Genomic DNA, 14,020 nt, shown 5'->3' on the forward strand with positions numbered 1-14,020 from the left:
AGCTGGTGAACATTAGAACAGGACGAGGCAGGAAGGTTAAGAGTAAGCCAAGGACAATATTTAGCAGTAGTAGAATACGTTTCTAAAGTATACAGGAAGATAAAAAAAGAATCCAGATGCAGGGTCAGGTCGCAAAACGGGTCAGAACCAAGTACCAATACACATAATCAAAAACATCCATTCACGATGATCCATCAGGAGTCGGCACAGTGCAGAATTGTCTGACAATGGAATCAAGAATATACAATATTTACATACACAGAATCATATAAATCTGTCCAGATATACCACGTCCACTGTTATTTGGTTTTTTTTTTGTGTGCCAGAGTTCGGATAGAAAAAAAAAGCAAAGCTGTGACCCTTCAATCGGTTGTGTCTGGGTCTTTATCAAACTAACATAATGGTTAAACATATCCCATGTTTAAACCTTCTTCACCCAACCAATTAACTAGTCAAAACACACAAATATTAACGCACATTATTTGGCATAAAACTATTTTATTGGCTTAAACTATTGGTTAGAATAACATAAAATGCAGTACATACATGGAAATAACTGTGATTAGGTAATACAACACATAGTAAAGTAACGTGAAATTAGACATACATATAAATTATTTGTCAGCCATTATTAAAGCTACTGAGAGTACGCAGTGATTTATAGAGCTCTCCCTCAAAGTCCTTCAGTATGCAAAAAAATGTTATACCATTATTACAGTGCTGATATGCCGTTCTGGGGTTTATTCATTGTCACCCAGCCTTTTCCACTACAGGTTTTGCTAAAAAGAAACATTAATAGAATTGTAAAGGACAACTAAAGGGTGATCAGTTAGGCCGGGTTCACACTGCATTGGTGCAGTCCGTTCAACATATCCGTTAAACGGACTGCACTATCGCAAGTGCCGGTGCTTGCACAGCGCTAGCGCAGATGGAGCTTCTGCTAGCTCCATCTGCGCTAGCAGTGACGGACCTGGAAACGCTGCAGCCCGCGTCTCGGGTCCGTCACTCAAATGACGGCACATCACTAGCGCACGCCCATTGTGGGCGTGCGCTAGCGATGCGTTCGCCATTGCAAGTAATGGCGGCGTTAACGGACTACGTTACACCGCGTTATGCCGCGGTGTAACGTAGTCCGTTAAACGAGTTCACACAACGCAGTGTGAACCCAGCCTAAGATATGCTATAGAAAGTGCACCCAGTGTTTGAAGGCAATTGCTTTGCTTGAATGGAAGTGGTTACAAACTTTGCTCGAAAACAACGATAATATATTGTTAAAGAAAATTTGTCACCAGGTTTTTGTAATCTGAGAGTAGCAAGATGTAGGGAAATAGATTCTGATTCCAGCGATGTGTCACTAACTGGGCTGCTTGGTGTAATTTTGATAAAATTGCTGAAGATCCAGCAATCCTCTAATGCTGAGCTCTGTATAATCTCGCCCACACCACTGATTGGCAGCTTTCTGCCTATATACAGTATGAAAATAAAGGCATTAAATATGTTTCACAAAACAGGAGAAAAGTGGACCATGGTAATTTATGAGGGCAGGTGGATTAAGAAGGTGGATATTAAAGACGTACTGTATATGTTGCTGGATATAATTATCTCTTTTGCATGATCATTATCTTTATATTGTTGTGTCTCTATCCAGTTTGCTGCATTCTGGCACTGACATTGGGGAGGTGACAAGATGGGTGCATCTTAGGGCGCAGTCAGACCGCCATATAAATAGTAGCTAGATCAAAACACACTGCATGGACTGGGCAGTAGCTCTCCCAACCTGAGCGTAACGGCTGGATTGAAATACATGAAGCTGTCACACTCAGGCTGGGAGAGCCGCTGGCCAGTCCATGCACTGCGATCCAATCTCGCTCTGACTTATTTCGCTTTTAGGCAACAAAATAGACTTTTAACCCTTTAAACTGCGTCGTCTGATAAGAAAGGTTTAAGGAAAAGGATGACATCAATGTATAGTACTGTGCAAAAGTTTTAGGCAGGTGTGGAAAAAATGCTGAAAAGTTATCATGAATTAAAAAAATAGAAGTGCTGACAGTTTATTTTTATCAGCTTACAAAATATAAAGTGAATAAACAAAGAAATCAAATCAATATTTGTTGTGACCATCCTTTGCCTTCAATACAATATATTGTACATTCTTCTAGATACACTTGTGCACAGTTTTTGAAGAAACTCATCTGGGAGGTTGTTCCAAACATCTTGGAAAACTAACCACAGATCTTCCGTGGATGTAGGCTTCCACAAATCTTTCTGTCTCTTCTTGTAATCCCACACAGACTAGATGTTGAAATCAGTGCTCTTTTGGGGCCATGTCACCACGTCCATGGCTCTTTGTTCTTTACTCTGAAGATCGTTTCCTAATTTGCTGTATGTTTGGGGCCATGATCCTACTGCAGAATATATTTGTAGCTTTGTAGGGGTCATATCATCACTTCCAGAAATCCTTGTTATTTGCGTCTATGGTCCTCAACATTGCCTATATCTTGGTGTCCTCAATGTTGGGAAAGATAGGTAGATATTTATCCTTCATGCAATACCATCAGAGAGGCATCTGATTGGCTCAAAATATTATTCTGCCGCAGGACAAGTGATGATATGGCCCCCACAGAGCCCTGATCTCAACATCATTGAGTCTGTGTGGGATTACATGGTGTGGAAAAAGGATTTGCACAAGCCTACATCCACAGAATATCTGTGGTTAGTTCTCCAAGATGTTTAGAACAACCACCCTGCCAAGTTCCTTCAAAAACTGTGAAAGTGTATCTAGACAAATTGCTGCTTTTGTGCTGTTTTGAAGGTAAAGGGAGTTCACACCAAATATTGATTTTATTTAGATTCTTCTTTTGTTCATTCACTTTGCATTTTGTTAATTGATAAAAAAAAACTTTTCACACTTCTATTTTTTAAAGAATTCTTACATTGCAGCGTTTTTTTCCACCCCTGACTAAAACTTTTCACAGCACTGTATGTAATAAAGGTATTCACATATTTTAACATATTCATTTCAAGATACTAAATGCATATGGTCATAATGTGTTCTATATGTGGATCGAGACATAAAATCCATTTTGCTGGTGATATTACTTTTCATGTCCATTGATCTCTTCCAGCAAATGTCCCGGCTGCAATCAAAAGAAAAAGAAAGGTCAATGGTCATAAATAGGAAACCATTGTACATTGCAATGGATGTCTCAAAGTCTTTGCTCTGTTAATGTACTGTAGATCATAAGAAATAAATATTTGAAAAACTTTCCTGACAACTGTTTGCAATGTGAAGGTTTCTTACAAATCAATGTTAGAGTCTGGTTTACATTGGTGTATCTATTGGCACGCAGCCATCGATATAATATGTCTTGCCTCATCTATTTGCACAGTTACTGTGAGAATCATTGAATCTTATCTATCATTTTTTCTTTGTCCAATCTTAAATTCATATGCACAATTGACCGGTTGTGCAGGGCCTCCTACCAGGTCCAAAAGTAATATAGAAGTTAAGGAAGCAAAAACAGCAAATTCTTGGTAAAAAAAAGCTATTCTTTTTTCCATGTCAATTAAAAAGCAAACAGTAAGACACAGCAGGCAACGATTCGGCCATAATTGTCATTTATCAAGCTGTATGAATTTTTTTGGGCTTGATAAAGACCAATTATGGCCGAAATGTCGCCCACTGTGTCTTCCTGTTCATTATTTAATTGACATGGAATAAAGAATAGGTTTTTACCAAGAATTTGCTGTTTTTGTGCCTCGGCTTTCCTCAACTTCTGTATCATTTATTCTTTTATTCTACCCAAGCTAATATTTCCAAGGGGCCAAATCTATGTCTATTATTTATTTGTTGGTACAATTCGGTAGAAATCAAAATGGTGGGTGTATAGACATGAAAGCCCTTACACATGAAACATGTCTACAACTTAAGTGCCTGGGAAAGCAGAAAAGCATAGAAATACATAAGACATAAAAACACAAAGATCAGCTGTGTTGAAATCCAACATGCCTGATCCTTCTTCACTTTGACAGTTAGGACATCGTCATACTTATAAGATGGTTGGTCGGCCCCAGTGAAATTGGATTTAGTTGAAATAACTGTATTGTCTAATGATTAGAGTAGACTTAATGATTAGATTATTAATCTATTGACTGTCAATGTGGAGGAGTGCAAACATCTCTATTGACTTCTCACAGTATGTTGTCTTCTATAGCTTAAGGTACCTTCACACATAACGATTTCGTTAACGATACCGTTGCAACGTCACGCTTTTTGTGATGTAGCAACGATCCCGCTATCGATCTCGTTATGTGTGACAGCGACCAATGATCAGGCCCCTGCTAGGAGATTGTTGGTCGCTGGGGAATGATCAGGACCTTTTTTTGGTCGCTGATCACCCGCTGTCATCGCTGGATTGGCGTGTGTGCCTCCAATCCAGCGATGTGTTCACTTGTAACCAGGGTAAATATCGGGTTACTAAGCACAGGGCCGCGCTTAGTAACCCGATATTTACCCTGGTTACCATTGTAAAAGTTAAAAAAAAAACAGTACATACTCACATTCCGATGTCTGTCACGTCCCCCGCCGTCAGCTTCCCTGCACTGTCAGCGCCGGCCATAAAGCAGAGCACAGCGGTGACGTCATTTTTACCATTTTAACTTTTACAATGGTAACCAGGGTAAATATCGGGTTACTAAGCGCGGCCCTACACTTAGTAACCCGATGTTTACCCTGGTTACCCGGGGACTTCGGCATCGTTGAAGACAGTTTCAACGATGCCGAAGTCATTCCCCGGATCGTTGGTCGCTGGAGAGAGCTGTCTGTGTGACAGCTCCCCAGCGACCACACAACGACTTACCAACGATCACGGCCAGGTTGTATCGCTGGTCGTGATCGTTGGTAAGTCGTTTAGTGTAACGGTACCATTAGCCACAAGGTAGCACTCATTTTTGGTCCATGTCTATGATTAACCCCATAGAAGTAATTTCTGTATGCTTTTGTCTAGACATAGTATCATGAGCATAGTCTTACCTTCCAGTAAATAGTGCAGCAATCAAGGCAACCAGCAAAATAGCCAATAAGACACAGAGTATAGAAGTTAGGACAATCATTCCTCCACTTCGACCAGAAGACCAAAAGGCGTCCCCTTGAAATGGTTTTTCTGTTGCAAAAATATATTATATTAGAAATAGCATGTTTTATTGTAAATTTCACATACCTAATGTGTTTATCAGGGAAGGCTAACTCACTTTTGGGAGCAATGACAATAACGGTTGCCATGATGAGCTTTCAACAGAGCATGTTCTCAACAATAAAATGCTTAATATGGATGGATATTGATTAATAACTTTTTGTTTATTGTTTTTTCTACAAATATAGAATGTAAAAAAATCAGAAGAAAGGCGCCCTTTTCACTTTACAGTGTGAATTGAGTCTGGTATAGCATCTCCGTCATATTCAAGAGATTGAACCGCGTCTGAGCAGCCATAGCAGTTAGAATAAAAAGGTGTACAAGTACAAAATCTCTTTAAAAGGAGATTTCAAGGGATTTAGAAAATGGCTATTGGGCCAAAATAAGAAAGTAAAACAATTTCCAGTATATTTATGTTCAGACAAACAGATGAAAAACTCTTGTTTCATCCAGATAAAAGCAGACATTTTCATCCATACTGTCATCTGCATTGCGTCCATGTGCTATCTGTTTGGGTTTTACATCTGCATGGCAACAGATAGAAACATGTACAAGACCATATACATTTTCCTATGCTAATAATGGTCATTTATCTGTAAAAAATGGATGCAATACACATGATCCGTAAGCAGTGCATTTTTTTTTGCGCACCCATAGACTTGATTGGGCAAGTGTCATCCACAAAATAGAAGAGACTAGTTTATGCTGCGATTTTTATCACACAGACATTTAGACAGTGTAAAAAACACACTGAGGCCGGCGTCACACTAGCGAGTTTTACGGACGTATGAGCGCATAAAATACGTCCGTAAAACACGCATTACACACGGCCCAATGATTCTCAATGGGTCAGGTCCTATCAGCCGTATATTACGCATCCGTATTCTACGGCTTTCTACGGCCATACAAAGTCGCAGCATGCTGCGTTTGTCACCGTATTGCGCAAATAATACGCCAATGAAAGTCTATGGGGGCGAGAAAAATACGGATTACACATGGACCAGCAGTGTGACTTGCGAGAAATACGCAGCGGTGTTAGAGAGAAAAGCCGGCAATTCAGTGCGGTGTACAGTAAAATCACACTGACAGGTTACAATAGAATAGGTAGAATAAATGTGTACACAAAGAATAGGTATATATATATATATATATATAATTGAGACACATATATGTATATATATTAATATTTCATACAGCGCTAGATAGCTTAAAAGCTGGTAATTCAATTGCTGGCTTTTGCTATCTCCTTCCTAAACCCGACATGATATGAGACATGGTTTACATACAGTAAACCATCTCATATCACCATTTTTTTTGCATATTCCACACTACTAATGTTAGTAGTGTGTATGTGCAAAATTGATGCGCTCTAGCTATTAAATTTAAGGGTTAAATGGCAGAAAAAATTGGCGTGGGCTCCCGTGCAATTTTCTCTGCCAGAGTAGTAAAGCCAGTGACTGAGGGCAGATATTAATAGCCTGGAGAGGGTCCACGGTTATTGGTCCCCCCTGGCTAAAAACATCTGCCCCCAGCCACCCCAGAAAAGGCACATCTGGAAGATGCGCCTATTCTGGCACTTGGCCACTCTCTTCCCATTCCTGTGTAGCGGTGGGATATGGGGTAATGAAGGCTTAATGTCACCTTGCTACTGTAAGGTGACATTAAGCCAGATTAATAATGGAGAGGTGTCAATTATGACACCTATCCATTATTAACCCAATAGTCTGAAATGGTTTAAAAAAACACAAACACATTATTACAAAGTCTTTTAATGAAATAAAAACACAGGTTGTTGGAATATTTTATTATCCTGGTAATCCACCTGAAGACCCTCATTCTGTAACAAAGGAAAAATAAAAAAACAACAATATCTCATACCTTCCGATGATCTGTCACGTCCCACGATGTAAATCCATCTGAAGGGGTTAACATTTTTTACAGGCAGGAGCTCTGCTATAATGCAGCTGTGCTCCTGGCTGTAAGACCCCAGCGAATGAATGTAAAGTAGGTCAATGACCTGTAGTTACCTTCATTCGCAGTGATGCGCCCTCTGTTGGATGTCCTTCGAGCGTGGGTAAAAAATCAGAGAAGTTCCCAGGCTCGAGTTCATATGAGGACAACCAGCAGAGGGCGCATCACCGCTTTTCACATATCTCGCGCTGAATGAAATATAAATACAGTGTATATACAGTGGGGCAAAAAAGTATTTAGTCAGTCAGCAATAGTGCAAGTTCCACCACTTAAAAAGATGAGAGGCGTCTGTAATTTACATCATAGGTAGACCTCAACTATGGGAGACAAACTGAGAAAACAAAATCCAGACAATCACATTGTCTGTTTTTTTAACATTTTATTTGCATATTATGGTGGAAAATAAGTATTTGGTCAGAAACAAAATTTCTTCTCAATACTTTGTAATATATCCTTTGTTGGCAATGACAGAGGTCAAACGTTTTCTGTAAGTCTTCACAAGGTTGCCACACACTGTTGTTGGTATGTTGGCCCATTCCTCCATGCAGATCTCCTCTAGAGCAGTGATGTTTTTGGCTTTTCGCTTGGCAACACGGACTTTCAACTCCCTCCAAAGGTTTTCTATAGGGTTGAGATCTGGAGACTGGCTAGGCCACTCCAGGACCTTGAAATGCTTCTTACGAAGCCACTCCTTCGTTGCCCTGGCGGTGTGCTTTGGATCATTGTCATGTTGAAAGACCCAGCCACGTTTCATCTTCAATGCCCTTGCTGATGGAAGGAGGTTTGCACTCAAAATCTCACGATACATGGCCCCATTCATTCTTTCATGTACCCGGATCAGTCGTCCTGGCCCCTTTGCAGAGAAACAGCCCCAAAGCATGATGTTTCCACCACCATGCTTTACAGTAGGTATGGTGTTTGATGGATGCAACTCAGTATTCTTTTTCCTCCAAACACGACAAGTTGTGTTTCTACCAAACAGTTCCAGTTTGGCTTCATCAGACCATAGGACATTCTCCCAAAACTCCTCTGGATCATCCAAATGCTCTCTAGCAAACTTCAGACGGGCCCGGACATGTACTGGCTTAAGCAGTGGGACACGTCTGGCACTGCAGGATCTGAGTCCATGGTGGCGTAGTGTGTTACTTATGGTAGGCCTTGTTACATTGGTCCCAGCTCTCTGCAGTTCATTCACTAGGTCCCCCTGCGTGGTTCTGGGATTTTTGCTCACCGTTCTTGTGATCATTCTGACCCCACGGGGTGGGATTTTGCGTGGAGCCCCAGATCGAGGGAGATTATCAGTGGTCTTGTATGTCTTCCATTTTCTAATTATTGCTCCCACTGTTGATTTCTTCACTCCAAGCTGGTTGGCTATTGCAGATTCAGTCTTCCCAGCCTGGTGCAGGGCTACAATTTTGTTTCTGGTGTCCTTTGACAGCTCTTCGGTCTTCACCATAGTGGAGTTGGGAGTCAGACTGTTTGAGGGTGTGCACAGGTGTCTTTTTATACTGATAACAAGTTTAAACAGGTGCCATTACTACAGGTAATGAGTGGAGGAAAGAGGAGACTCTTAAAGAAGAAGTTACAGGTCTGTGAGAGCCAGAAATCTTGATTGTTTGTTTCTGACAAATACTTATTTTCCACCATAATATGCAAATAAATTGCTAAAAAAACAGACAATGTGATTTTCTGGATTTTTTTTTCTCAGTTTGTCTCCCATAGTTGAGGTCTACCTATGATGTAAATTACAGACGCCTCTCATCTTTTTAAGTGGTGGAACTTGCACTATTGCTGACTGACTAAATACTTTTTTGCCCCACTGTATATATATATATATATGTGAGTGTGTGTCTCAATGACATATATATATATATATATATATATATATATATACTGTATATATGTTTTAACGAACATTTGAGCCCATAAATCCATTAGATGTCAATATTGCAAGCCTGCGAGAAAAAAATCGCAGTATGGATGCCATACGGATTACATACGGAGGATGCCATGTGCAAAATACGCTGCCACACCCTGCCTACGGATGACATACAGATCACTATTTTGGGAATATTTCTGCGTATTACAGCCGTATTACGGCCGTAAAATACGGACCGTATTGTCTTACGCCGAGTGTGACGCCGGCCTTAAAGAGAACATGTCAGTAGGATTTTGCAAAGTAAACCACACACGGCCATATTGGCAATTAGATACTAATTAAAATGATATCTGCCACCGGTGCCATTTTCCTGGAAGCTACAGGAGATAAATGTGTGCAAGCACCTCCCGTGGTAAGGACGGCATCGATGAGAAGTTTAAACCAGGAGGACAATAAAGACAACAGGAGCTGCAGGTGGCAGTGCCAAAAACCCACCCACAGTCCCCTGCTCCTAAGACACCTGACCCACAGACCCCTGCCCCAGTCTCCTGTCCCACAGTCCCCCTGCCCCATAGTTCCCCTGCCCCACAGTCCCCTGCTCCACAGACACCTGCCACACAGTCTCCTGCCCCACTGTCCCCCTGCTCCACAGACACCTACCCCGCAGTCTCCTACCCCACAGTCCACTGTCCCCCTGGCCCGCAGTCCCCCTGCCCCACAGACCCCCTGACCCACAGTCTCATGCCTCACAGTCCCCCTGCCCCACAGTCCCCCTGCCCCACAGACCCCTTGCCCCACAGTCCCCTGCCTCACAGTCCCCCTGCCCCACAGCCCCCCTGCCCCACAGCCCCCCTGCCCCAGAGTCCCATGCCCCACAGACCCCCTGCCTCACAGTCCCCCTGCTCCACAGTCCCCCTGCCCCAATGGACAAAGTTATGATTATAAGAAAACTTCAAACCCTGATTACACAAAAGCCACAAAACAGATTTCTTCACCACAGATATCGTTTTAATCAGTATCGCAGTGCCAATAAGGCCATATGTGCACTTTACTTAGCAACAGGTCCCCTTTCAATCAATTGGTGTTAGAATATAGGCTTGTTCAAATAAGTATGCACCATGAACTGCACACAGACCCAGTGCACATGGACGATTTTCTATACGGTCTGAGTGAAAAAAAAGCATTATGCAATACTTTGAACTTTTTATGAATCTCAGTAATACATGTGATTTAAAGGCGCTCCGGCACCCATGCAATGCAGATGAGCACATGGAGCCAATCACGTTAGAAATTTGTGGTCTCAACTGGGCCGATTTCCAATATGGCCTTCTTAATCCATCCTTACAAGAATGCCAGCAGGCTACTAGATGTAATGCAGAACCTGGCAGCAGCCACTTCACAGTGAATGGCACTGCGCTTTGCACCTTCGTTCCATGTGTTGTCATCTGGCCACCAAGTAACAGCTGATTGGTGGGTTGCCAGTTGTCGGAATCCCAGCAATCTCAAATTGATGACCTATGCCTCAACAACCCATTTAAAGGGACTCTATCAGCAGAAAACAACTGTGCAAACTAAGTCCTGCCACAGTCCTGCCACTCGGTGTATCACGGAGAGGCCAAGCATTTAACAACACCTTCCCACCTGCTTGGTTTCCATCTATCGCCGCCCTTCATTGGCTCTATGAATCCAGAGCCCTCAATTGAACAAAGAGGGTTGAGAATGAGGGAAACCAAGCAGGTAGGAGGGTGGATGTTTGACCTAATTCTGCCAATTTTCATCTGTATTATTACCTATATGACATCCATGTGTCCGTATTTTACATGTATATGGCATCTGTGTTTCTACATCAGCAATTATTGACATTTGTGAGACCAATTACAGTTTACTATGTTAATAATGACAAAGTATCCATAAAAGTATAATATATTTAGAATACTATACAGATGGGATTACTTGAATTTTTGTGCACCCTTTGACTTGAATAGGAGAATCTCATCCAAAATGTGGAAGATAGTGTTGCGTGCTGTGATTTGTTTTTTCCTCACTCGGTCCGTGTGTAAGAACTCATCTGAACAGCCCTATTGAATTACATTATTCAGTGTGCTGTCTGATTTTTTTACATGGACACCATATGTCCGCATAGAACACTTGTCTGAACGAGCTCTAAGAGTTGCTTTTTGTAGCAGCTGTCTCACCCTAATAAAGTTCGGTTCCAATAGATAGACACTCTATTTTTCGGTTTATTCTAATGACGCATATGACAAAATGGTTTGTTAGAGACAACCCTTTAAAGGGGTTTTCCACAATTTAAGTTCATCCCCTATGTTTAACCAAGAGCTATCTTCTGATTGACCTCTTCTCCATTCAGATAGCGTTCAGCTACGCCCCATTGTTGGGATCCGGCTGCAGCCCCCAAGTGATCAGTAAGTTATCCCCATCATATGTATAAAGTCAAAATTAATACACCAGAGAGTTTTAAAATATCCAATCCAATTAGTAACCAGTATATAAAAGGCAAAGAGTGGGAGCATTAAGACACTATGATTAGTAGTACCTTTCAGTAGCTTAATTTCTTCTGACCATTGTGTTTTGTCATATACTCCTATGTTGTCCAGCAGAACAAATCTCACCCTAAATTGCAGAAAGGTACCGTATATTAGTTATTACATATTAATTATTTTATTTCATGCAAAATAAATCATTAGCAAACATGAAGATGAGAATAGCGATGTTTTTATACATTTACTCCTCCAAGGCTACCAGTATTTCTCAAGACATAATCAAAATTCCCACATAGGGTAATGAATTACACAGGTCTACAATAACAATTTTTTTTTCAGCTGCCAAGATTTTTTTGAATGGATTTAGGGTATTTTGAGGGTGCAGAGTTAAAAAAAACAATCAAACATTACTTTTGCTCAATTGGTTCTAGTTTTTGAGATAATTCATCCATTAAAATAATGCATTCCACCAATGCGACTTGTGTGGTAACTAATGCAATAGCTTTTGACTCTATCAGTGTCTTAGGTAATGAAATATCCCATAGAATTATTTTGTATTTCAATTTGGAGGCTTATAATGCTATAAAAGCGATTTTTTTTAAAGCCAAAATTCTGTTGTAATGAATTAACTATAAAATATCTCGGAAACTAAAGCCAATCTGGCAAAACCAAAGTCATATTCTTATTTAACACCATTAACTTGATATAAAACTCCTCAGACATCGTTGGCACGAAAATCACTGTATACCAATGTAATGATTAATTTGTCTTATTAAGGCATGATTCAGGCAACAGTAAATATGATGTCTGTATGAAATCTATTTGCATTGTGCCAGAAATTAGATAGGAACCCAATAGAAGACATAGAGGAGTCCGCTCCAGCCCTGGGGTCTTGGTAGAGCTATCAGCTTGTTGTGACCGTAATAGGAAATTATCCTATTATCCTATCCTAATATTTATGCAAGCCACTGTACATTCAGGTTCCATGGCTGTGGCTTATATGTGCATTTTTATTTCTGCAGTCTTCCCCATTTAAATCAGAAGATTTAAAATAAATTAGTGACATTTAAATCCGTCTTGCTTGACCCTTCTTTTTATTGACATCTGCCCTTATGGTGGAACATTACCATACATATTGTGGTTGTTGTATATACAGTGGGGCAAAAAAGTATTTAGTCAGTCAGCAATAGTGCAAGTTCCACCACTTAAAAAGATGAGAGGCGTCTGTAATTTACATCATAGGTAGACCTCAACTATGGGAGACAAACTGAGAAAAAAAAATCCAGAAAATCACATTGTCTGTTTTTTTTTAACATTTTATTTGCATATTATGGTGGAAAATAAGTATTTGGTCAGAAACAAAATTTCATCTCAATACTTTGTAATATATCCTTTGTTGGCAATGACAGAGGTCAAACGTTTTCTGTAAGTCTTCACAAGGTTGCCACACACTGTTGTTGGTATGTTGGCCCATTCCTCCATGCAGATCTCCTCTAGAGCAGTGATGTTTTTGGCTTTTCGCTTGGCAACACGGACTTTCAACTCCCTCCAAAGGTTTTCTATATGGTTGAAATCTGGAGACTGGCTAGGCCACTCCAGGACCTTGAAATGCTTCTTACGAAGCCACTCCTTCGTTGCCCTGGCGGTGTGCTTTGGATCATTGTCATGTTGAAAGACCCAGCCACGTTTCATCTTCAATGCCCTTGCTGATGGAAGGAGGTTTGCACTCAAAATCTCACGATACATGGCCCCATTCATTCTTTCATGTACCTGGATCAGTCGTCCTGGCCCCTTTGCAGAGAAACAGTGCCAAAGCATGATGTTTCCACCACAATGCTTTACAGTAGGTATGGTGTTTGATGGATGCAACTCAGTATTCTTTTTCCTCCAAACACGACAAGTTGTGTTTCTACCAAACAGTTCCAGTTTGGTTTCATCAGACCATAGGACATTCTCCCAAAACTCCTCTGGATCATCCAAATGCTCTCTAGCAAACTTCAGATGGGCCCGGACATGTACTGGCTTAAGCAGTGGGACATGTCTGGCACTGCAGGATCTGAGTCCATGGTGGCGTAGTGTGTTACTTATGGTAGGCCTTGTTACATTTGTCCCAGCTCTCTGCAGTTCATTCACTAGGTCCCCCCGCGTGGTTCTGGGATTTTTGCTCACCGTTCTTGTGATCATTCTGACCCCACGGGGTGGGATTTTGTGTGGAGCCCCAGATCGAGGGAGATTTTCAGTGGTCTTGTATGTCTTCCATTTTCTAATTATTGCTCCCACTGTTGATTTCTTCACTCCAAGCTGGTTGGCTATTGCAGATTCAGTCTTCCCAGCCTGGTGCAGGGCTACAATTTTGTTTTTGGTGTCCTTTGACAGCTCTTTGGTCTTCACCATAGTGGAGTTTGGAGTCAGACTGTTTGAGGGTGTGCACAGGTGTCTTTTTATACTGATAACAAGTTTAAACAGGTGCCATTACT

At 41.1% G+C, this 14,020-nt stretch overlaps 1 protein-coding gene across 1 annotated transcript in view; it reads right to left on the reverse strand.

Annotated features, from left to right (window-relative positions):
• Positions 1-478: 478 nt before the first annotated feature.
• Positions 479-14,020, reverse strand: part of LOC138670194 (uroplakin-3b-like) — an 82,607-nt gene continuing 69,065 nt past the window's right edge. Inside the window, exons 4-6 of the mRNA XM_069757311.1 lie at positions 11,597-11,673; positions 5,033-5,162; positions 479-3,137 (exon numbers count right to left, since the gene is read on the reverse strand). Coding sequence (XP_069613412.1) covers positions 3,020-3,137; positions 5,033-5,162; positions 11,597-11,673 — 325 coding nt within the window. The 3' untranslated portion in view covers positions 479-3,019. The remainder of the gene's footprint in view (positions 3,138-5,032; positions 5,163-11,596; positions 11,674-14,020) is intronic.

Source organism: Ranitomeya imitator, chromosome 3 (assembly GCF_032444005.1).
Source record: "Ranitomeya imitator isolate aRanImi1 chromosome 3, aRanImi1.pri, whole genome shotgun sequence".
NCBI classification, from domain to species: domain Eukaryota; kingdom Metazoa; phylum Chordata; class Amphibia; order Anura; family Dendrobatidae; genus Ranitomeya; species Ranitomeya imitator.